The following is a 25177-nucleotide window of genomic DNA, read 5'->3' on the forward strand; positions in this document are numbered from 1 at the left end:
TTATTCTGACCGATTCCGATCCGGATCGCCGATTTGCCGATCCGGATCGATTTTTGAAAAGCCCGATCCGGGTCACCGATCCGGTTTTTAAACCATTGCGTCAGATGGTAACCATTCAAGCCCAAACCCGGTTCCTATTAATCTTTGCTGATTCAATTTCGTAGGGCTTTGCTCAATATGCCCAACATGGGTGAACCATAAAAATTGCTATAAGTTGCTATTGCCACCTACTTTTAGAATTGATTTTCTCCTTTCATTGTGGAATTTGAAGCTTCAAAATGTGCAAATCTAGTTAATCTCTATAGGATAAAATATTTGTAGCATTTGAATTATCTTTTTTATATCCATAAATTGCTGACGTCGAGATATCGATATTCAAGCTTTCTAGCCCTAAAATTGCATTTTCTTTCGAGATTTGACATGCGGATTTATACAGCTCTACTTGTTACTTCCCCTCTACTTATTTCTCTATACTAAAAGGTGATTGTTTTAATTTTGGTCAGTAAGAACAATTACCAAGCTAAAACTCATTTGAAATAAAATTATTTTAAAAAAAGAAAAAACACCAAGCTAAAACTCATTTAGAAACACTATAGTCTCATACTAAAATCGAGAATGTATTCAAGGTAAAATTATTAAATCTCCATATGATACACATACAAATATACACCCAAAACACCTATAACAAGAGCGATTTTCGTCTGAAGAAGGCCACTTTCTCTTTGTCTAGGGAAAACATATATATGGTGTACAATTCACAATAGTGGAGATGAGTATCACCATTCCCCTGACTATGTATTGCATGGAATATACTGGAGGAATATCACTTGGGCCATATAGAAGCCAACATAGAGACTCGCTAGAGAGCTTCATGTGCACTTCAACATTTACTTTGGTTTACAATGCTGCACTTCCATGCTCACCACCCTCTGGTTTGCTATGCTCCATACCCATGTCCTTTCCTTGTTTACTATGCTCCAGTTCTATGTCCTTCCCTTGCCTCACAGTTCCAACTATATTCTTGGCTTCTGGTGCTCCTGTCTCTTCACCTCTGCCTTCTTCTCTGGTTGCTTTCTCTTGGCCTACTTTCACATGGCTCTCTGGCTTCTTCATAATCTCTTCCCTTTCTCAATGTTCTCTACCAATTGATGTTTTTGATGTTGATCATTTTTTTCATTGGCCGAGGAATATGAACCTCTGCCTTCTTCTCTGGTTTCTTTCTCTTGGCCTAGGAATATGAACGATATTTATGAAGCGCTTCGTTCTTTCTATAGATCAAGAAATATGGATAATCCGCCACTGTATTACTTGCCTTTCTTGTATCCACAGTGCACACGTCTATCATGGTTTTTATTGCACGTAACTTGGAAAAGAAGCTCATATTAAATTCAATTAGCCGCTCTACTATGAAACCCAAGTGAGAATCCGCAAAGGTACAAGCTTGTTTTCTGTCCTTAAAGATTTCAAAATGGGCCATTAGAGCTAAAACCAGTTCCTCAAAAAGCTCACTAAACTTCCCAGAAGGATTTCTATTGAGAAACTGAGAGGCATGGATGCAGAGCATTGCTTTCATGTATAAGGGCCTAAATAGGGGTAAATATACTGTGCTGGGCTCATCACAATCGTAGACTGCAACTTTTGTGTAGACCCAAATAAAAGGGCGCTCTCCATCATAGCCTGTAATGCACCAATCAGTAATTGGTCCAAACAATTTGCATCGAACCACCGCGCTCGAGTTCGCTGCAGGAACTGGCCTAATCTCAGAGGAAATATAGAACTTGTTGGGCTCTAAATCCTCGATGGCGTGCATATCTTGTTTCTCATCCAGAATCGTGAATCCCGTGAGCCTTCGATATTTGCTCTTAATGGAATTAGGCCCAGTCAAGTAGACTGCCATCAATTCATTTTGAATCACATCTGGTTCTAGATTCATGCCCCCCTTCTCCATTTTCATGGCCTCTTCTTTCCTCATCTCCATTTTCATGGCCCCTTCCCCCGGTCTACCATGCTCTACATTCATGCTCTCCTCTTGCCTCATCTTTTTCAACCGATAATCTCTGCAAATATTGCATACATGCTTGGTTACAGCCATGTCCTCCTTTGCCAAACCCTCACCCAGTTTCAACTGTGACGATGGCTTGTTTTTCCTCTCCCTCTTCACCTCTTCCTTCTTCATACCCTGCAAAAGCTTGACCACAGAGTTTGACGGCCCTAAAGCACAACCCTGAGGCACATTAATCTCCGGCTTCTTCATTATCTCTGCCAAGTACATGTCTTCTGATTGACAGTTTTTGATCCACCAATTCTTGTAGTCGAGTGAAGGAAATGAACCACACGGCATTCTATTCAATGCCTTTACTTCATCCACATTGAACTTTTTTATAATGCTTTTTATTGATGGTCTTTCTGAGAATAATATCCAATCAAGTCCAATAAGCTGCTCTGCAACGAAACCCAAGTGAGAATTTACACAGTTCCATGCGGTTTCTTTATCTTTGAAGGTGTCAAAATGGGGCAATATATCCAAAACCAGTTTCCTACAGAACTCATCGAATTCCGAATCAGGATGAGCTTTAACAATATGAAAGGCCCGGATGCAGAGCATTGCCTTCTCATAAAAAGGCTTAAAGAAAGGCACGTAATCTGCACTTGGTTTTTGACAAAGATAGTCCGCCATTTCTGTCGACACCCATATCCCAAGGACCCCCTCCTCATAGCCTGTAAGGCACAAAGATACGGCTGGACCAAAGGACTTGCACCGAACCCCTAGGTCGGATTCTCCCAAATTATATCTTGGCCAAATCTCAGAGGCGATGTACAGTCGTTCATATTCCAAAATTTCAAAGGGCTGCAATGCCTCTCCCTCATCCAACATCTTGAATCCCTCAAGTCTTCTTTGGGCCCGAGTGGTCTTGATATCTGTGGTCCCAGTCATGCTAACTGCGACAAACTCGTCATCACCCACCTCTATTATTTCTTTTATTTTCCTAGTATCCATGGCCGCCTTCTTTGCTTTTTCTATATTTTTCTTCTGGTTCTCAATATTTATATGAGCAGATCGCTTCTTTGGAGGGGGACGCTTCTCTTCCTCCAAAGAAGTTTTGGAGGAAGTGGCTTCCGTCATGACTGTCTCACCATCATTGTCTTTTGAAGCCTCCTTGTCAAACTCTTCATTGCAGTCATGGATCGAATAAAAAGCATCGGAAAATTTCCTTCCATTCACGTCGAGCTCTCTTGGCCTAGGCTTCTCTTCTGCATGAATCACTAGATTTCTCATTCCCTCTCTCCCTTTGTTCTTTTCATCAATCGAGAAAAATGAATGACATGCCTCTCCAATATTCACATTGAACTTATCTATAATGATCTTTATGACTGGCAATTTTGAGAAGAACCTTGTATCAAGTCCAATTAACTGCTCGGCCACGAAGCCCAACTGAGAATTTACATAGTATCGAGTGGCTTCTTCATCTTTGAAGGTGCCCAAGCAGTCCATTAGATCTAAAACCAGTTTTAGCAAAAACTCATCATATTGCATATATGGTGCGTTATTTAAAATGTGAAAGGCTAGAATACAGAGCATTGCCTTTTCGTATAAGACCTTAAAGAAAGGTGAGTAACCTTCATTGGGCTCTTCGCAAAGGTAATCTGCAACTCGAGTTGAGACCCAAATAAAAGAGTAACCCTCATTGTAACCTGTAATGCACCAGGAGGTGATCTCCCCAAACATCTCACATCGTACCACTTGGTTTGAATTGGCTACATTGAATGGCCAAATCTCAGAGGTAATGTAGAATTCATCGGACTCTGAGTCTTCAATTTGTTGCATAGCTTCTCTCCCATCCAAAATCTCGAATCCCCTGAGTGTTCGAAGGGATCGCTTGGCCTCACTATCTCGGGTTCGGGTCATGCTAACTGCTTTTGACTCCATTTTTCCTCCTATGTCCCGAGGATCCATGAGTGCCTTCCTATTCACATCGAGATTCCTCTCATATGTCTCAATACTTTTGAGGGAACCGCTCTTTTTACAACTGGAAGGAGTGGATGGGGAGGAAGCCTCAGTCATGGATCTTTCATGACTACTTTTCGAGCACTCCCCATAGTTCTCCTTGTTATAATCTTGGATCGAGTAGAAAGAACCAGACAATTTCCATCCATCCATCATGTTCATTTGCCTAAGCATTTCATACTTCTTTACCTGATCCTTAAACTCCTCACTGATTTTTTCTATTGCCTGAAAATCAGAGAACCTTCGATCAAGCCCAACCAGTTGATCGGCAATAAATGGCAGATGGCGCTTCACCATAATCACTACTGCATCATAGCCAAAGCGACCAAGCTCTCCATGAAACAAAGTGGTGAGACAATTTGAAAGTGTGTCCATCTCCAAGTCGGGATCCTCGTCTAGCTCATGAGCGGCTTTAATGCATAGCATGGCCTTATTATAAAAGAACCTATAGAGACTCTGGTACTCTGTTGCAGCATTTACACAAAGGTAGTCAGCGATATCCGTCGAGACCCAAATTTCCAGGGTCCCTTCATGAAAGCCTGTTATACACCACGAACGAATTGGCCCGAAAGACGCACAATAAAACCTAAGATTTGATACGGGGCCATTAAAAGGAAGAACCACACCTGAGATGAAGAGGCTTCCAGAGCTTCTGTCATCAAAGCGAACCCTGTGTGCCGCTGCATTTGTAATGGAAAAACTCACAAGCCTTCTATAGGCTCGATCCATCTTATTTGCACCAATTTTGGTCAGTTCGACCACATCTCTCTCATCATTTATTTTCACGATGACCTCGATGTCTGAGTCGTTTGTTGTTGCATGAGCGTGTGATCCTCCACTTACTACTTCTTCTCCTTCCTCCACTTCTCTTTCTCCTCCTACTTCTGCCATTTGTGGTATTTCTTCTACTTCTCCACCTCCCGCTTCTGCCTCTTCTGGTTTTCTTGTGAATGTTGTCCTTCTTGATTAGTGAGGTCGGGATTCTCCATTGAACCGCGCTCTTCATGACCAGTGGATAAAGCCTCAATATGTTCTGCATCAAGAAATAAATGACAGTGGATGAGGCTTTCTCTCCTTCCTTGGAGAAAGAAACAGATATTGGTCGGGATTTCATTCCCAAACCAGAGAAAGAAAACCTCATTTGATTCTGATTTCTTCTCTGAATAAGAGAGAGAGAAACCTCTACTGATTCACCTTGAGGAAGCATGATACATATATCGAGCAAGAATGTTTAAGGAGTTTGGAATTATTTTCTTGATTGAAGTAGGAAGCCATAACCAATTTGAATTCGGGTTTCATACCTGATAAAGAAACCCCCATTTCATTGGAATTCAGGGGAGTAATCTCCATTGGTACATGTTCCCTTTTTTGGTCCATATGAGAGGACGACATGGCTCCAGAATTCACAATGGGTGCTTGTCTCTCTTCTTCCACAGGCTGAGATGGCTCCAGTGAACTAGAGAAAGAAACTGCGATTGGGTTTTCCCTCTCTTCTGAAACCTCCCTGGATTCGTGTACTTCTTCTGATGCAGAGCGAGAACCATGAACTAGACTCGTGATCTCTTCCAAACCAGATAATGAACCCAGAGTTTTTTCCGAAGTCTCTCGTGAACCAGCAGCAGGAGTCATGGTGGGCTCTGAATCAGTCAAAGAAACACTTCTTCTGGGCGTTCTTGTGTCAGGTAAAGATTCATCGCCACTGCTTTGTAGGTCTGCAAGTCTTTTCCTTTTGTTTCTTGAGGCATTGGATGAGTCCTCCATGGATGGAACAGAGTTAAGGAAGCGTAATTACAGAGAAACCATAGAAAGAGAAAACCATAGAGATGGAGAGAAAGAACAAGATTCTATAGCCTGTGTAACAGAGAGAGAAGGTGGGGGTTTTTTATTATTTTGGGAAGGAGGCGGGGGAGTAGAAACAGTTGCTAACTCAAATGCTGTTCAAATAACGGTTTTAACGATATATTGTCTTCTTCTTTTTTTGTTCTCTTCAAATTCCCTTTACTTTGTATTGTCAAAATCCAAAGTTATGTGATGGCTTCCAGGTGTGCAGTATGAACTTCGGATTTTCAAAATCCAAAGTTCTCTCTAGCGCCCAACAAGCCCGGAGAGAACTTGTGCACTCTTGCTGAAGGCGTGAGAGAAGTTCAGATTTTTTTAGTAGGAAAATAGAGAATTTTATATTTTCATGATTTGAAGTATTTGTAAGCATTATAATCACCAAAAGAAAAGGTCTCAGATTTGAAGTATTTGTAAGCATTATAATCACCAAAAGAAAAGGTATCAGCCCTTTATTACAAATAGGATAAACTTGATATCTTCAAGATCAAAAGAATGAGCTATGTCATCATTTTTTCAATAGTAATGATCTTATAGGACCCTCCTCCACCCATGTGTATAGGACCTCAAAGGATCACTATAAAATTTGATATGAATTTATATAAAAGTTATTGCATGGGTATGGGATTTACTATTTTAGAGATCCGTACAAATTCAATTGTGCTCTTTTGAGGTCCTACATATATGGGTGGGGAAGGGTCCTATAACATCATTTCTCTTTTTCTAAAATGAGCAAAAATTAGGTATAGGTGTAATAACTTGAGAAATTTGGATATTTTTTAAATAACAAAACTTTACGAAGATACGCGCAATTACTCATTAATTCATTATTATGTTGTTATATTATTACTTCTACCAATAAGAAATTCGAATTTCCTTTTGCTTGATAAATAATAAGCAAGTAGAATTTCCAAAATCTAGAAACTGAATTTTTCATTGAGCTTCAATGTTTTATTTAACAAATAAAAAATCCATTTTTCTCCAAAATCCAGAATTGGACTTTTTTATTTTCAAATGAAAACTGAAAGAGAAGTTAGAGTTAAATAAATAAAAATTAAAAAATGAATTGGTTAGTCCATGTGGTATATAATGTTGTGTGTGCTGTTTAGTTACCTTGAGATAGAGAGAGAGAGATCACTCTCTCATTCCAAAAAAGACATGAGGATAACTTCAAACCATGAAAGATTCACATGAACATTCATAGGTACTTGGGTTTACCATGCTTTCTACTTTCCGTATCTCTTGATTTTCTTCTTTTCTCTCATGCTCTCCATCCCTTCCTTTGACAATAAATGTCAAAAGGGTAATATCATAACTAATCTGAGCAATTCATTTAACAAAAACAAAAACAAAATAGTAGTTCTCTTAACACGTTTGTCTCCCTTTCTCTTCCCACAAGAAGAAACGTCTCTCCCAAGGTTGGCTTCTCTTTAGAGTGATGTATGTATGGATCGCAAAACTTTATCTAAAATACAAAATGGGTCTTTGGGTAAAAATTATATGGAAGGTTGGTTTGACGCGTATTTTTTATTTTCTCTATAATTGTTTTTTTAATCCGAGGATGCCATTATCGGACTGCATTTTAATTTTTATTTATTAGTAAGGCAGTGTCCCATGTGTTAGGGGCAACGACCCCGTGCTGCTCTTTGGATTGAGTAGGCCTTACAAGGTCCCCATACTTTTTTTTTCTCATTTTTTGAGAAAAACAACATTTTGAGATCCCCATCTTTGGATCACGCGCAATTTTGAAAAAAAAAAAAAAAACCTTTTTAATTGACCATCTTTGTACTTTTCACCTATAATTAGATCATTTTATATTTTAAGTAATTATTTTGGGTTTATACATAATATACACTAGTATTCATCCAAAAAAGAGGTTGGTTTGTATTTGTTCTCTCTCTCAAAAAATAGGTTTCGAGAATGGGGTTGGAGTTGTGGTGGTAGCACTATTTATGCCCCAACTAAAATCTAGGCTTTTAATTTAACCTAAAGCATTAAAAATCACTAACGATTTCAAAAGAGGGTAAAGGCTCATGATCCCCTTTCAGTTACCAAAAAAAAAAAAAGTTGGTTTCTGCTTACTCGTTTATATCAAAAGAGGGTAAAGGCTCATGATCCCCTTTCAGTTACCAAAAAAAAAAAAAAGTTGGTTTCTGCTTACTCGTTTATACTTTGTAATTGGTCTCCACAAACTCTCTCTCTCTCTCTAAATTGTAACCAACACAAAAGACTCCTGTGGTGAACATGATGAGAAAGACTGATGCACTTTCATGCCGAGATTGAATGATTTATACAAAATATTTTCACAAATACAAGAGATCACGTGCTACAGAGAGAGAGAGAGAGAGAGAAAATATAAAACTTCAAGATGAAGATTGTTTGCGTTTGGCTTGGACAGCTTCGAGTAGTTTCTTGCCGAGGGCCATAGCCACAACTGGAGAAACTGAGCTCGCAATTTGTTGATGCTTTTCATGAATGTCATCACCACAAAATATGAAGCTATCCGAAAATCCCTGCACACAGTACCAAAAACATAAACATAGATTAACACACTCACACTCGCACTCACACTCTCACTCTCTCTGTCACTGCCCTAGGTACAATATGATATCGCTTTTATTGAAGTCTTCAAACTTTAAGAGCTCCGAATACCGAGATCAATCGAGTACACTCACATAATAATACGGCCAATTTGATGGAGCACATTTAAATAGAGCCTTGGAGGGAGTAAGTGTCACCTCCGTGATGCCGCATGGCTAACTGCCACGTGTCCCAACTCATGCTTAAAAAAGAGACCATACTACAGAATTTTAGTTCAAACAGTGTTATGCATATGTTTTATCGGTCCATCCTTTTGGTTCACTGTGTATTGCAATTAGACATTATGGGGAAAGGGGTTGGGATCGTGATGGTAGTAACCCCATACTCTAGTCATTATATTGTGGTTTTCATTCATTCTTACTTACACCACTTCATTGACATCTTTAAAAAAAAACTAATTACTAAACTATTTGAAAAAATGGGTAGGGGCCCTCTCTTCCCTCTTAATTAATCAAAAAAAAATCAAACATTATGGTCTAGAAACCGTGCACAGAATCCAATTGTGAACCACCACAAAGTGATCCATATTGTGGCCTTGCGATCACAGTGAGGTCCAAAATATGGTTATGTGATCTTAGAGCGGAACAATCAGTGATTCAAAACCAGGATGGGTTGGGTTGGGTTGGGTAGATTGTCCACTCAATATCCATGTTATATTGCAGGATTGATGATCCGTATTGGTCCGAATCAGCAATCTGCCATTAAAAATATATACAAAACAAAAAGGAAAACATTAAGATAGGAGTTTATCTTGGGGTAAAAGGCGTGGGTTTTAAAGGAAACAAGAAAAAATATATGTAAGGGGGGGTTTCAGGTGGAACTAGGTTAGTGCTGATACCTTCCCGAAATCGGTTCTATCCCTATCAATTTCTAATTCGGATCCATGATTCTAGATCCAGATCAATGAGTTTTAGAACATTGATTCTATAATTGATAATGTGTTTTATAGTGAGGCATGTTAGAGAGATATATAGGGAGGGGGGGAGCGGGTGGGGGGAGGAAGAGAGAGAGAGAGACTTACTTGAGCACGTGCGCATTCACGTACAGTGAGAGGTCTGTTATGGCCTGGATGAGACCAAGTTCCCAGCTTTCCAATGGGCTTGGGATGAGGACTAGCGCTTGGGAACTTACCTAGCCAATCCAACTTTCCAAAGAGCCCCTGTATTTTCTGAAATCAACCATCTCTTGACATCAGAACACAGAGGTCTCTCTCTCTCAAGCACACATACACACACAAAACATAATACTACAAATTCTACAAAGGAAGCCAAGAAGTGACGCTCACACACATACACAACAACATAATTACAAATTCTACAGAAGAAGCCAAGGAGCAACAATGTTAAGAGATTAAGTAATTCTCTCTCTCTCTCTCTCTCTCTCTCTCTCTCTCTCTCCCTCCTTCAATCAATCATTATATCTATCTATGAATAAAATATGATAAACGACAATATCATGAAGATGAATAAACCCACTCTTACATTTCCGCATCAAAGTCAAATTATAGTGCTTAACTCCTTTTTTTTTTCATGCCCACTGGTGCTCCAAAAATACCTTTTCGGATTCTTTGAGAGGAAGCGCAGCTTGGGTTGACATATACTGCGACTTGTCTGACATATTGGATCGTATTCTATTCCTCTAATTTCTTCTACATGCAGCTATGTTATGTGTGTATGTATTCTATGTAAGATACCATGCATATGAAAGGTTGTCAAGGTCGTCATGTTTGAGTGCTACAAGACCCTGTAATTTTGATATAGACAACTTCTTCTATTGCTTAAATATATAATGAGCTATTGCTTAAATATATAATGAGCAAGCTGTGTACGTGTCTAAACGACACATATAGCTTATATGGGTCTATAGACATCCAGCCATTCGATTATGATCAGATAGTTGAGAGCGATATGACATCAATGGCATCAAATATGGCCTGATCAACATAGCTGGTACCGGCCTATGGCATTGTTATTAGTTCTCCTAGTCATCTTATATTTATTCAGATGATTGTGGGTCCCCAAATAAGATAAAGTATATAAAAAGGTTTCCCATAAAAAAAAAGTGAGTTTTCTATGCTTCCACAGGTATATAATTTAAGTGTCTAGAACATTTATATGTATGATCCTAATCTAACGGCTAGCAGTGAGCCGACAATAATGTCAGACATACAATATTCATGCATACCTTTCACAGATTATACATGTTTGAATCCATAATTCTGAACATATAAGCATACATTAGTGATGCGCTACGTACCTCGTGTTCCTCTTTGAATAATTGCTTTCTCACCAAATTCAAATTAAGATCCAAATCCTCTTTGAATAATTTGTTTCTCACCCAATTCAAATCAACCCATTTTGAATTCAATTCTACATGATCTTTCAAGACCTTCTGGTTTCCCCGAATGATGCTTTGGAACCATGAAACAGGTTGATTTTTAAACTGTATAACACAAGCGAAATGTCATTACACACATGTACTTAGATTGAGGAGCACATATGTAAACGATGAAATGCCATTTCATGCCAGTGATGCTACTTGAGAACATAAGTCAAGGTAAGAGACTACGCACATATAAAAAGCCTTCTTCGAGATCCCAATCCAGACAAAGCATTAGATCACCAATGGAGTCCTTGATAGTTATTGAGCGAAATGGGGCACCAATATCACAATTAGTGCACAAGGAAACATGCATTGGCTCCGGCCATTCAGGTAAGATTTCATCATAATAAGCTGCAACTATAAAAGACTTCCTTCCAGCTTGGGGAACACCATGACATCCGGCTTCTATGATACCATACCTCACCTGAAACCATAGACCAATTAAACCAGGAGAGAGCAAAATGCAACCAAACGAATCTATAGGAGGTCTTAAAATGGGTAGCTACATTTTCTAATTCCTTACCTGATAACCCAGTTGCAAGAGTGTCTTAAAAGTTAAACGAAAGATCTGATTAGTGGGGAGAGTCACCAATTTCTTGTCACTCGCAAGCAAAAAGAAATTGGGTCGCAAAAAATCAACATAGGATAGAAGCGTTGTGGCCCTATTCCATTCATGCTCGTTAATCAAGTCCTTTCCATCTGTCACCTGCGAACACAAGGAATAGGACATGATCGATTCTATTCAAAGGCCCTTTCATAGAAATGCATGTGTTATTTGTGAATCTAAACCCCTTCCCAAGGAAAAAAGAAGAAGAAGCTGGAATCCAAAACAAACTCAAAAAACATAGAAAGCTCTTACGAAAGCTTACTGAATTCTGGAAAAAGAAACGATAAAATGGAGAACCACATTAAGTATTGGAAGAGTAATTCTTTCAAAGTTTTCCTTAGTTTTTATCGGTACATATTACAAAATGGGAAAATTTCAAACCTCGGGAAGGCTCCCAATGATTAACTGTACTTCACCCCAAAATGGGAGCTTCTTCTCTTGGTCCTTGCTTAGTTTCATACCCAGTGAAACAGATTTAGTGTCAGAGATGCAATAATGAATACTTCCACTCATCTCCATTAGATTTCTGTAGAGAAAACCATCAATGAGAAAGATTACTAAATCAGGCAAAATTTCAGAGTTTACAAGCAACTAGACTGGTACGAGGCATGTTTTTGCACATATAGGTAAAAGCTTCTTCTTCTTCTTTTTCTGATTTTTCTTTTTGCTGTGTGACTCCAATGTGATTGAGATTATTTCCACACTTATAAAGATTTACAACTTTAATTATGCATGTTGGATGGTACCTTGCTTGGTTTTTTATGAGATAAAAAGCCTATGTCCGGTATTACCGTTTTAGATGATCTCCACATTCTGAAGGATCATATGTTATATGTTGTGTGCATCCACACAAACACACACACCCACCCACCCATAATCTTATGGTTCTCTAGTGAAAAGACTAAGCTTAAGTATCTCTAGGCATGCTCAAAATTACAGATAAAACTCAATATAGGCTGGAAAAGTGAGAGCAACAATAGAGTTGAATTTGTATTAGATGAGTGTAGCTCAAGCTGACTGAATGATTAAAGTTCCTCCAACCTTTTTCTTTGATCTAAATACTTGATTTTTTAAGGAGCTAGCTTTATTTTTTGCTCTTAATCTGGTCATGGAAGCCATTAACTTTCGTAATTTGTATATATATGGCATATTTAACCAAATGTGTTTTTCATTTCAGAAACAAGTCCTTAATCCAACACCACATAGGTCATGGTGTTAATTCTTGGAATTATCTGAGAAAAAACAAGTGCTATGCGGTTAAATGGCCCTGCCATATAAATTGTTACAGTAAGTATACGACCACATTTTTTCTGCATAAAAAATCAAAAGAATTGTTGGTGCCCATCTTAGAAATAGTCTTTTCTTACTGAGAAAAAAATAAAATGTAGAGTTTTGTGGAAGCTCTGGTACCAATTGTAGAATCCGGCACAACAATGAAGAGAAAGAAGCACCGACTTTTATTATTAAAAGAAATAGTATTACAACATATTTTTAACACTCATCCAACCCCTCCTCTATTTCTAACTCATATAACAACATATTTCTAACTCTCCTTAAGGCTTGCACGTACACCATATTTATAAGCACATTGAACCACCTCACCGCCTCACTACATGGAGCACAATAGTCCACGTTTGGCCCATGCTTTTGTTCATTGTCGGTTTTAACAACCGACTTGTATGAAACCTCTAGAGAGAATGAGGTAATAGCATAGGGAGGGCCATGTGTTGCTTTTTCACAATTCCCCCCCTCAACACTGGCTCTTCTTTACAACTGATCTTCTGATTATGCCGAGTCTTTCTTTGAGTTTAGCAAATTTGGTAAGATTAAGCCCTTTTATAAATATATCAGCAATTTGTTCTTCTGTCCTTATTGATATCAGTGAGAGCTCTTAATTTAGGACCTTTTCTCGTATGTAATGATGATGCACTTCAATGTGTTTTGTCCTTGCATGGAAGACAGCGTTCTCAGCCAGTCGAATGGCTGATAGGTTGTCACAGAAAAGTGACACTGGTTTCTCAACTTGCTGATGCAAGTTCTCCAACATAAGTGATAGCCATGTGAATTCATGTGCAGCCATTGCTGCAGATCTATATTCCGCTTCGGTGGTCGATAAGGAAACAGTGGGTTGTCTCTTACTATACCAAGAGACTGTTGCTGATCCGTGGGTTGTCTCTTACTATACCAAGAGACTGTTGCTGATCCGAAACTAAAAGAATATCCAATGGTAGATCGACGAGTCGTTTGGTCACCAGCAAAATCAGCATCACAATATCCGGTCAACTCGCACTTTTCCTTCTTATATAACAATCTGTAGTCAGCCGAACCTTTGATGTATCGCAGGATTCTGCGAACGGCCTGTAAAAGAGAATTCATTGGATTCTGGATGAATAGACTGACTACTCCAACAGCATGTGAAATATCATGCCTAGTCAATGTTATAGATAGATTAAGCTACCGACAATCTGTCTGTACATGGCTGGGTCCTTGAGATCTTCTCCTTCATCTACGCTTAGTCTCACGTTTGTCTCCATTGGTGTTGAGATTATTTTGCAGTCTACCATTCCGTACTTTTGTAATAGGTCTCTAGTGTACTTCTGCTGACACAAGAAGAGTCCTTCTTTGACTTTATCAATTTCGAGACCCAAAAAATGTCTGACCTCTCTAGTCTCCTTCATCTAAAATCTGACTGACATATTCTTCTTTGTGCAGTAGATTTCCTCAGTGTCGTCCCCTGTAATAATCAGATCATCAACATAGACAAGTATAATGGATAGTTGGCCGTCTCTGACTTTTACAAATAAGCTTGAGTCTGCAGGTGTGACTGATTATCCATTTTGCAATAGGAACTCAACAATCATGCCATACCAAGCCCTTAGTGTCTGCTTTAGTCCATATAAGGCCTTCTTTATTGCAAACATAGTTTGGTCTATCCTCGTTTTCAAAACCTTTCGGTTGCTCCATATATATATCTCGATCAACCTCTCCATGAAGAAAAGCATTCTTCACATCCATTTGCCATAATTTCCATGATTTGCTGGCTGTCAATGCAAGTAGTACATGTACTGTCGTGATTTTAGCCACAGGACTAAAATTTTCCTCATAGTCAATCCCATATTATTGTGAAAAACCATGAGCGACTAGTCTGCCCTTATATCTTTACTTTGTATACCCATCGACAAGAGTCTTTACTTTGTATACCCATCGACAAGAGATGGGCTTAACCTCCTTCAGCTTAGGAACTAGATCCCATGTCTGGTTCTTCTCTAGTGCAAAGATTTCTTCCTCCATAGCTTTTTTCCATTCTTCACTTTGACAGGCTTCTTCGTATGAGACTAGTTCTTGTATATCATCTACCTAGGCTAATGCAGTATCCACATATTTGGGATTTTCTCTTCTTACTCTGGTTGAACGTCATAATTGAGGCTCTTTAGTGATGTCTTCTAGTTGACTTGGTCGAGTCTCTTTAGGGGTCCTTCTCTGGTAGACACCATCTCTCCATGGGTTGGAAGATCTTCTTGGTGTGACTGGTGAGCTATGGTGCATCTCATTTTCCTGGTTTTGTTCCTCATGCTCTCCATCTAGAGTCTCCTTGACCTTATTCGTCTCCAATATTAGAGACTTTGGTAGTTTCTGGAATCCACCAAGATGATGCTTCATCGAATACCACATCCCGTGACATGTAGCATCGGTTGGTTGTAGGGTCACAATACCTCAATTCTTTCCTTTTTGGAACAAGCACTTAACATGTAGAACCAAATACTTTAAAATAACTTAGAGTTGGTTTAACCTTCCAGAGTCTCTCGTATGGTGTGATGAATCCCAAATTTGGTTGAGGTAGTCGATTGATGATGTGCCCCCATTGTCTTCATACACTCTCCCGAAAATCTACCGGGCACATTTTTAGCATGGAACATACTTCTGCATGTTTCAGCTAGATGTCGATTCTTCCGTTTGGCTACTCCATTCTGCTGTAGCGTGTGGGGACAGGTTAGCTGGCGTCGAATGCCAATCTTCTTTAGGTAGGCTGAGAATTTCGTCGATGTGTACTCTCCTCCATTGTCAGTGTATAGACATCGAATCTTCTGGCTAATCTCCCCCATAATCTTTGTTCGGAATTCTGAACTTTTCAAAGACCTCTGACTTTTCCTTCATTAGGTACCTTGAATAGTCATCGATGAAAGTAAGCATGTACCTCATGCCTCTGACCAAGTGTTGCTTTACTGGGCCAAATACATCTGAGTGAATAATCTTCAACGGCCTTTTAGATTGGTAGTTTGATTTAGTGTATGGTTTTCGATGAGCCTTGCCAAATTGACAGCCCATACACAGCATTAGTTTGGACTTATAGCTGAGGAAGTCCCCTCACCATTGATCGGTCCATCATATTCTTCAGCCTGTTGATGACCACATGCCCTAAACGAGCATGCTAGAGATCAGCAGTCGATTCTTCGGGCCTTTTGTTCATAAGATGACTCTGCTGACATTATGTAGATGGAGTCCAGTTGTCAGCCCTCCATAATCAGCAGGTCTGGAAACTTCTTGCTTCGATACGCTTTGATCTCATCTGGACCAAACACGAAGAAGTCGCTGATTTCTATTAGTTGTGATACTGACAACAAATTCTTTTTCATTCCTGGCACATGGTATACATCCTGTAACTGGGCCTCTCTTATACTTAATTGAGGCATGCAGATAGCTTTTCTGACATGGGTGATTGGTAGCTTTGTATTATTAGCAGTAACCATGATTTTGCCTCCTTTGTACTCAGTCAAATTGAGGAACTTGCCATTGTCTCCAGTCATATGATTTGAGCATCCTGAATCTACAATCCAGTCTTGATTGTAGTTGATGTCTTCAGAGCTGGAGACTGTGCTGCATGCGAGCTCCTCAGGTTCCTTTGGTCACCTTATCCTTGCATCGATTGACCGATAGTCGGCTAGTTCCGAACTCAATAGTTCTGTTTCTTTAGTTACTACGAAGGGTGCATGTGCATTCCAATCTTCTTCGATCTCGTCTTGGTGACATGTTGTAGTCACCATATTTTCTTCAGCTGACTTCTTTTTCTTTAACCCGCACTCCTAAGCAAAGTGGCTCTTTTTGCCACAATTGTAGCACTCGATGTCTCATCAGGGTTTCCTTGGATTCCTCAGGTTCCTCTTGTCGCCTTATCGTTGCATTGATTGGCCGATAGTAGTTCCGAACTCGATAGTTCTGTTTCTTTAGTTACTACGAAGGTTGCATGTGCATTCCAATCTTCTTCGATCTTGTCTTGGTGACTTGTTGTAGTCACCATATTTCCTTCAGCTGACTTCTTTTTCTTTGAACAGCACTCCTAAGAAGAGTGGCTCTTTTTGCCACAATTGTAGCACTCGATGTCTCATCGGGGTTTCCTTGGTCGCCAATTTACGCCGGTATTGCGTCATCTAACTCCCCCTGGTTGGAAGCCCTCTCTCCTTTGATTGGTCTCGACTGTCTCTCCTGCCTTCTTTCGTACGAAGAGAGCCTCCTCTTCAACCTTCACAAATATACCGGCCATCTGTTTGGCCAACGTATCCTGATTCTCCAGCAAACTTTCTAACTCTAGAAGAGACGGTTGTGTCTGCCACCCCTTGATGGCCGTCATGAACCCATTGTATTCGGGTCTTAGTCCTCTAATAATGATTCTTCTCATTCTAGTCTCACTAATCTGAGATTTCAGATCAAGTTTTGAAATCTCATGGCACAGAGATTTCACCTTAGTGAAGTACTGACTGATCGTCATAGTCCCTTGTGACATCGATCCAAGCTCGTTTTTCAAGAACTACAATCGAGCATCATTCTTCTTGAAAAATAGTATTGCTAACACATCCCAGGCTTCCTTAGGTACGGTGGCTTCTCGAATGTGGTCCAAGAGTTCATTTTGAACTGTTATTTTTAACACGAACATGGCCTTCCCGGCCTTGATGTACCATCGTGGTAGTGCCTCAGTATTCTCTCTCGTGGGTGGTATGGTTTCGTTGCTGCCGCCGACCTCCCAGAGGTCCTATCTTTACAGGTACGATTTTATGCACGAACGTCAATCATCGTAATTGTGGTGGTTTAGTTTCTCGATGCCTCTAGATGCATTCGCTAGGTCTGCCATCGTGATTGGTGTGATCGCACCTCGATCTCAACACCTAGAAGTGATTTAGTTTCTCGATGCCTCCAGATGCATTCGCTAGGCCTGCCATCATGATTGGTGTGATCACACTTCGATCTCAACACCTGGAAGTGGTTTAGTTTCTCGATTCCTCCAGATCCATTCGCTAGGTCTGCCATTGTGATTGGTGTGATCGCACTTCGATATCAACACCTAGAAGCTCAGCCCCTGCTGATCGGCTTCACAACATCTAACTACTCACTTACAATGGCCCCTGACCGAACCTGCTCTGATACCAATTGTGGAGTTTTGCGAAAGCTCTGATACCAAATGTATAATCCGGCACAACAAGGAAGAGGAAAAAGCACCGAATTTTATTATTACAACATGTTTTAACACTCATCCAACCCCTCCTCTATTTCTAACTCATATAACAACATATTTCTAACTCTCCTTAAGGCTTGCACGCACACCCTATTTATAAGCACATTGAACTGCCTCACTACATGGATCATAATGGTCCACGTTTGGTCCATGCTTTTGTTCATTGTCGGTTTTAACAACTGACTTATATGAAACGTCTAAAGAGAATGAGGTAATAGCATCAGGGAGGGCCACATGTGTGGCTTTTTCACATAAAAAGGATAAAGCAAAAAGGAATTATGGGTTTCAGCTTAGCACCTCAGCATCACAGCACAATTAACAGAGAAAACCTCAGTGTTAGGATGATTGAGTTTGAAGCTTTTGGCTGCATTTTCATCATGCTCAAATGCCCAATTGGTGAATCCAACTCCTGCAAGTGAATAGCAAACCACCAATCAAAAGGAGCTTAATTGTTAGGACAAAAAAGATGAACAGTCTAAGGAAAATCAGCATTAATTCTGGAAAATATAGCCAAATAGTTTTAAAAAAATAATATTAGCCCCATATGCTTTGAAGAATACAAAATCAATCAAATGTTCGGAATTTCAGTCTGGTTTTCTTTTTCAGTTAACGGGCACAACCGAGACTTTGATTTCCACTCCTGAATGAACGACAATCCAAGTTCTCTCTCTCTCTCTCTCTCTCTCTCTCTCTCTCTCTCTCTCTCTCTCTCTCTCTCTCTCTCTCTCTCTCTCTCTCTCTCTCTCTCTCTCTCTCTCTCTCTCTCTCTCTCTGCTCTGTGCATGTGTGTGCATGAAGTAGAATTTGATGAAAGAAAAGAAAAGCTAGTGTCGAGCTTAGCTACCTGATTCTTGCAATCCTTGTGTGAAGCCACCACAGCCTGAGAATATGTCCAAAATGGCCAACCCTTTATCTTGTGGAGATAGAGTATCGGACTTACTGGCTTCTTTCTCCTCATTACTCCTCTTACGATCATCATTCCCCTCCTCTTTTTTATTCTTGATTTGTGCTTCTTTTTTCCAAGTCAACAAATTCTCAGGTATCTGAATAACCATAACATCAACCACTGTTTTCCATGTCTTTCTAGAATTATAGTCAGTTTTTAAACTAGATGTTATCTTCTAAGTTGCTTTAACATTTGCAGAAGTTACAGGTAAGTTGTCCTCAGAAACATATACTTTCAATTGATCCATTTACTTTATATGCTTATTATGACAAAATAGAGTACACTCTAATGGACTGCAGGCCATGATATCATCACCATCTGATGAAGTGATAGACCATAATATATATATATATATATAAAAGAAAACTCTTCCCAATGTCTATAGGTGAAAATGAATAGTGATTTCGCCTACCCTCATCATCATCCAAATTTCATCACGGGATCACAGTCGTCTAGAAGGTTTCAATTTTTTTTCTACAAATCCAAATTACTTGAAATTTGGAGTGTGTGTACATCTTAGTGAGGCGCGCCTAATAAAAATATGAAAAAAATAATTCTCAAAATATAAATTGACCAAAATATCTATGAAAATTTATGGAGGTATTTTGGTCAATTTATATTTTGCAAATTATTTTTTTCATATTTTTATTAGGTGCGTCACACTAAGATGTACACACGCTCCAAATTTTAGATCATTTCAATGAGTAAAAAAAATGAAAATTGAAATACTACCAGACAACTTTGACCGTACGATGAAGTTTGGATGGTGATGAGAGTAGGCGAAATCACTGTTCATTTTCGCCTATAGCCATTTTGTGTATATATATATATATATCGCCATACTGCATTCATTGGAAAATAATGACCAAATTACTATAAACAAATTATTTGCTAGAGACACAGATCAACTGAACTACAAATTATTTGCTACAGACACAGATTAACTGAACTACTTAAGTCAAAAATAGAACATACCATCTTCATAACGCCATTTGTTGATCCATAGATATATCGACAATAGAAGATGTGTTCAAAGAGAAGAAGACTCTGTGGAGGTGGAAAGTTGTCTCTTGTCATACGAACCTCACATCTTCGTATCACGCCCTCAATAGGAACATGGTATATGTCTTCACTGTAATACACCTACAATATCAATAAGCAATTTCCTGTCACAGGCTGTTCAGCAACCCTCTTCTCATTTAGCAAAAACAAATAAGACTCCTTAAGTCTATTTTCTCTTATATTTATTTATTTAGAGAGAGAGAGAGAAATTTCTTCTTGTGACAAGTTTTTAATAACCCCACTTATTACTTGGCAAAACAAGTAAAGATTACTCAATAGCATACTTCATGTTATATATATATATATATATATATATAGAAAACTCTTCCCAACACCTATAGGCAAAAATGAACAATAATTTCACCTATCCTCATCACCATCCAAACTTCATAGCACGGTCACAGTTGTCCGGTAGTGTTTCAATTTTTATTTTTTTTCTACAAATCCAAATTACTTGAAATTTGGAGCATGTGTACATCTTAGTGTCGCACACCTAATAAAAATATGAAAGCAATAATTCGTAAAATATAAATTGATCAAAATACCCCCGAATTATGTTTTTCATATTTTTATTAGGTGAGCCTCCCTAAGATGCACATACGCTCCAAATTTCAGCTCATTCCGATTAGTAAACACAAAATGAAAATTGAAACACTACCAGACAACTGTGACCATGCAATGAAGTTTGGATGGTAACGAAGGTAGTTGAAATCACTGTTCATTTTCGCCTATAGGCGTTTTGTAGTATCTTCTTATATATATATATATATATATATATATATATATATATATATATATATATATATATATATATATAGATAGATAGATAGATAGATAGATAGTGTGTGTGTCAGAGAGAGAGTGAGATATCAACGCACTTCTCTAAGGTCTGCCTCGTAAGAAGTCTCGGCAGAAATGTCCTCAGGCCTGTAAAACCTTCTCACTTCCACCCACCGTTCATCAACATTCAAAACCTCACACACCACATGTGTTATTTTAATGTCATCTTTCCCCAAAAACATAGCCTTTACATACACATACTCTCCTCTCTCTAACTTTTGAGGAACCAAAGCCTCTATCTTTCTGCAAACTGAACACTTCCCTATCCGTTGCTCAAGTTCTTTCTTCTGAATCCTTAAAAAGGCCCCTTTTTCCTTCAGATAAACATTCCTACAAAAAAATTCAGCAGACTCATCCGTTTTGTAAGGATTCAACCTCAAGTCTAGTTTTACCTTTCTCTTCACATTCTCTAGCATGAAATCTATGCAGTTCTCTTTCAAGAACACTTCCTTTGGATTTGCGGCATTCCCTAAGAAAGTGTCACAACCTTTCTCTAAAACTCTCCCATGGGCCATTTTGGACTGATCAGACCTCTGATACATATACTGCACTAGGACCAAAACATCACACCCATTTTCTTCGACCAATGCCACCTCTTTAACCAGCAAGCTTTCTCCATTGAGGGATGCTCCTCCAAACAACATATCACCAGACACGGGATCATGGATAGGTGCCTTGATCCACGTCACCATTTTCTCAGAAGTGTTTGGACCACCCCCTGGTTTATCATGCTCCACTTCCATGCTTTCTTCTTGCCTAATCTCCATGGTGGACTCTGGTTTACCATGTTCCACTTCCCCGCTCTCTTCTTGCCTAATCTCCATACTAGACTCTGGCTTTACATGCTCCACTTCCATGGCCTCTTCTGTTGTCACCTCCGTACCAACCTCTGTTTTATCATGTTCTATGGTCCCTGGTTTACTATGCTCAACATCCATGCTCTCCTCTTGCCTCATCTTTTTTGAGTGATAATCTATCCAAATATTGTATACAAGCTTGGTTGCGGCAAAACCCATTTCCTCCTTTGCCAAATCCTCATATGGTTTCAACGTTGGCCGTGGCTTCTTTTTCTTCTCTCTCTTCACGTCTTTTTTCTTCGTACCTTGCAATAGCTTGAACCTAAAGTTTGAAGTCCCTGAAGTCCAAACCTCAGGCACATTAATCTCTGGCATCTTCCAGGTCTCTGCCAAGATCACGTCTTCTGATTGACATTGTTGGATCCACCAATTCTTGTCATTGAGTGAGTGAAATGAGCCGCATGCCATTCTATTCAATGTTGCAACATCCACATTGAACTTATGTATAATGCTTTTTATTGATGGTATTTCAGAGAAGAATATCCGATCAAGCCCAATAAGCTGCTCTGCTACAAAACCCAAGTGGGAATTCACATAGTTCCTAGTGGTTTCTTCATCCTTGAAGGTGTCAAAACATGGCAATATATCTAAAACCAGTTTCGTACAGAACTCATCAAAATCCAAATCAGGAAAAGCATTGATGACATGAAAGGCCCGGATGCAGAGCATTGCCTTCTCATAGAAAGGTTTAAAGAAAGGCATGTAATCTGCACTTGGCTTTCGACAAAGGTAGTCTGCGCAGTCTGTCGACACCCATATTTGAGGGGCCTCCTCCTCATAGCCTATAATGCACCAAGATACAGCTGGACCAAAGGACTTGCACCGAACCCCTAGATCAGGTTCTTCCGAATTGTAGCTTGTCCAAATCTCAGAGGTAATGTACAATCGATGAGATTCTAATTTTTCAAAGGGCTGCATTGCTTCTCCCACGTCCAATATCTCGAATCCCTTGAGCATTCTTTGGGCTTGAGTAGTCTTGGTATCTGTGGTCCCAGTCATGCTAACTGCGATATCTTCATCATCAACCACCTCTATTTCCTCTTCTGTTTTCCTAACATCCATGGCTGTCGGCTTTACTGTTTCTATATTCTTCTCCTGGGTCTCGATAATTGTAGGAAGAGATCGCTTCTTTGGAGGACGATGATTCTCTTCCTCCACAATGGTTTGGTAGGAAGTGGCCTCTCTCATGGCTTTGTCACCATCATTATCTTTTGAGCCCTCCTTGTTAAACTCTTCATTGGAGTCTTGGATCGAGTAAAACGATCCAGAAAATTTCCTTCCACTCAGCATGTTCACTTGCCTAAGCATTCTGATCTTCTCCATATCCTCCTTGAACACCTCATTTATCTTTTTTATCACCTTAAACTCAGAGAAGTTCTTATCAAGCGCAACCAACTGATCAGCCACAAAAGCCATATGAGGCTTCACTGACTCCGACATTGAGTTATAGTCAGCAGAAAATTGGCAATCGTTTAGCATAGTGAATGCCAGAGATGTTACAAGATTCCCAAATTTCACCTCTGTATCATAACTGAGTTCCTCAAAGGTTCGAAGACAGAGTGAAGCCTTAAATTTGAAGTAACTATAGTAATGGAAGTAGTTTTCTGCAGGCATAACACATAGGTAATCAGCCAATTCTGTTGAGACCCAAATAGAGAGGGACTTTTCATGAAAGCCTGTAATACACCATGATCGAACGGGCCCAAAAGGCCCACACCGAAACCGTAAATTTTCTGATGTGCATCCCTCAAAAGGAGTAACCACACCTGAAATGAACAGGCTTTCGGGTGTTGAATCATCAAACATTACCATTCCACCCATTGAATTTGTAATGGAAAAGCCTGTCAGCCTTCTTCTGGGCCGGACCTCATCTAAGCGAAGCGCAGTCACTGTGATGACATCTGTCTCATCATTTATTTCCACTACGTCCTCCATGTTTATTTCTTCCATTACTTCTCCTCCTCCTCCTCCTCCTCCTCCTCCTCCTCCTCCTCCTCCTCCTCCTCCTCCTTCCTCCTCTTCTTCTTCTTCTCCTACTTCTTCTTCTTCTCCTTCTACCTCTTCTTCTTCTTCTTTTTCTCCTTCTCTTTCTCCCTCTCCTCCTTCTTCTTCTTCTCCTTCTTCCTCTTCTTTGTCTTCTTCTTTTTCTTCTTCTTCTTCTCCTTCTAATTCTTGATCTTCTCCTTCTAGTTTTTCTTGTGAATGTTGCTCCTCTTGAATGGAGAGGTCAGGTTTCTCTTTTGAATCAGAATCTTTCGATGGTTTGGAAGCCGAGGAAGAGGCTGCATTGGGTTCGGGCAAGGATTTGGATTCATTTTCTTTACCAGTGGATGAAGTCTTCATGGCTCCTGATGTCAACAGAGACATAGCAGCTCCTGATTGCAAAGAGCAATGTCAGAGGATGTGGGTTTCAGTCCCAAACCAGAGAGAGAGGGCCCTATTGATTCAGGCTTCTTCTTTGGATTGGAGAGACAGACCTCCATTGATTCAGGTTTTTCTTCTCTGGATTAGAGAGAGAGAAAACTCCATTGATCCAGATTGAGGATCCATCATAGATATATCTTTCTCTTTTGAAAAAGAACAATCCACTAAGGGTTTGGAGTCCTTTTCTTCATTAGAGCTGGAAGCCATAGCAAATTCGAATTCATGTTCCATACCTGGTAAAGAAGCCTCTGTTCCTTCGGAATTCAAAGGATCAACTGAAGTGAGTTTTACTCTCTTTTCTGAACTATCATAAGAAAGATCTGTGGATGTGTCGATCTTTCTTGAAACCTTCACGGCTTCGGGTTTCTCTTCAGATGCAGAGCAAAAACCAGGTACATGACCTTCTTTCCCTGCCAAAGTAGATAACGAACCTGGAATTGTCTCCAAATGCTCTTGTGAAGCAAAGCAAGAAGTCATGGTGGGCTCTGACGCCTCCATCGAAGTGGACGAAGGCACAATGGGTTCTGAAATATCTGCTGCACCAGTCCAAGAAGATCTTCGTTTGGGCATTCTTTGGTCATGAGAAGAGTCCTGCCCGTCGTTTCGGGGCTTAAGAGGTCTTTCCCTTTTGTTCTTTGGGGAATTGAATGAGTCCTCCATGGATGCAATTAGGGTTAATCAAAACGTAACTGCAGAGAAACCAGAGAAAGAGACTAAAAAAGACAAGGGGAAAAAGAATAAAATTATAGAGAGAGAGCTGAATGGAGCTTTGTAGAATGCAAACATAGAGAGAGATGAAACTTGTCACAATTGGGCTCTGGAGCTTAGTATAATGCAATTTTAGAGAGAGAGAGAGAGATGAAATTTGGGCTGTGGAACTTCGTATAATGCAATTTTAGAGAGAGAGAGATGAAATTTGGGCTGTGGAGCTTCGTATAATGCAATTTTAGAGAGAGAGAGAGATGAAATTGGGGCTGTGGAGCTTCGTATAATGCAATTTTAGAGAGAGAGAGAGAGATGAAATTTGGGCTGTGGAACTTCGTATAATGCAATTTTAGAGAGAGAGAGAGAGAGATGAAATTTGGGCTGTGGAGCTTCGTATAATGCAATT

The 25177-nt window shown here is 39.6% G+C and overlaps 3 protein-coding genes across 3 annotated transcripts; all 3 read right to left on the bottom strand.

Annotated features, from left to right (window-relative positions):
* Positions 1-601: 601 nt before the first annotated feature.
* On the bottom strand, positions 602-5861 carry LOC148779659 (uncharacterized). The gene is made up of 2 exons (XM_088851908.1): positions 5308-5861; positions 602-5039 (listed from the first exon to the last, which is right to left on the bottom strand). The coding sequence occupies exon 2, from the start codon at positions 4895-4897 to the stop codon at positions 1229-1231; it is 3669 nt and encodes a 1222-aa protein (XP_088708034.1). The 5' UTR covers positions 4898-5039; positions 5308-5861; the 3' UTR covers positions 602-1228.
* Positions 5862-8100: 2239 nt separating this feature from the next.
* On the bottom strand, positions 8101-23607 carry LOC18441445 (DNA (cytosine-5)-methyltransferase 4). Its single transcript, XM_088851909.1, has 10 exons — positions 20824-23607; positions 19859-20026; positions 18782-18980; positions 18235-18346; positions 11814-11958; positions 11349-11531; positions 11016-11249; positions 10700-10885; positions 9465-9611; positions 8101-8355 (listed from the first exon to the last, which is right to left on the bottom strand). Exons 1-10 carry the CDS (start codon positions 23590-23592, stop codon positions 8206-8208), a joined length of 4293 nt encoding a protein of 1430 aa, XP_088708035.1. The 5' UTR covers positions 23593-23607; the 3' UTR covers positions 8101-8205.
* LOC148779660 (uncharacterized) lies at positions 23592-24891 on the bottom strand. The gene is made up of 3 exons (XM_088852301.1): positions 24300-24891; positions 23680-24017; positions 23592-23636 (listed from the first exon to the last, which is right to left on the bottom strand). The coding sequence occupies exons 1-3, from the start codon at positions 24724-24726 to the stop codon at positions 23592-23594; spliced, it is 810 nt and encodes a 269-aa protein (XP_088708427.1). The 5' UTR covers positions 24727-24891.
* Between the last annotated feature and the right edge of the window lie 286 nt (positions 24892-25177).

This window comes from Amborella trichopoda, chromosome 11, assembly GCF_054954075.1.
Source record: "Amborella trichopoda isolate Santa Cruz 75 chromosome 11, AtrichopodaSantaCruz75HAP2 v2.0, whole genome shotgun sequence".
In the NCBI taxonomy this organism is placed as follows: domain Eukaryota; kingdom Viridiplantae; phylum Streptophyta; class Magnoliopsida; order Amborellales; family Amborellaceae; genus Amborella; species Amborella trichopoda.

What these genes read in the sequence shown, in the direction of transcription:
- LOC148779659 (XM_088851908.1), bottom strand. Translation starts at nt 4,897, where the DNA reads ATGGCAGAAGTAGGAGGAGAAAGAGAAGTGGAGGAAGGAGAAGAAGTA.
- LOC18441445 (XM_088851909.1), bottom strand. Translation starts at nt 23,592, where the DNA reads ATGGAAGAAATAAACATGGAGGACGTAGTGGAAATAAATGATGAGACA. An exon ending in AATTGTGCTGTGATGCTGAG is followed by an intron (nt 11,959 to 18,234) that starts GTGCTAAGCTGA and finishes TTTTCTCTACAG; the next exon opens with AAATCTAATGGAGATGAGTG. An exon ending in TCGAAGAAGGCTTTTTATAT is followed by an intron (nt 10,886 to 11,015) that starts GTGCGTAGTCTC and finishes TGTGTTATACAG; the next exon opens with TTTAAAAATCAACCTGTTTC.
- LOC148779660 (XM_088852301.1), bottom strand. Translation starts at nt 24,726, where the DNA reads ATGGAGGACTCATTCAATTCCCCAAAGAACAAAAGGGAAAGACCTCTT. An exon ending in AACAGAGGCTTCTTTACCAG is followed by an intron (nt 24,018 to 24,299) that starts GTATGGAACATG and finishes CTTTGCAATCAG; the next exon opens with GAGCTGCTATGTCTCTGTTG. An exon ending in TAGAAGGAGAAGAAGAAGAA is followed by an intron (nt 23,637 to 23,679) that starts GTAGGAGAAGAA and finishes GAGGAGGAGGAG; the next exon opens with GAGGAGGAGGAGGAGGAGGA.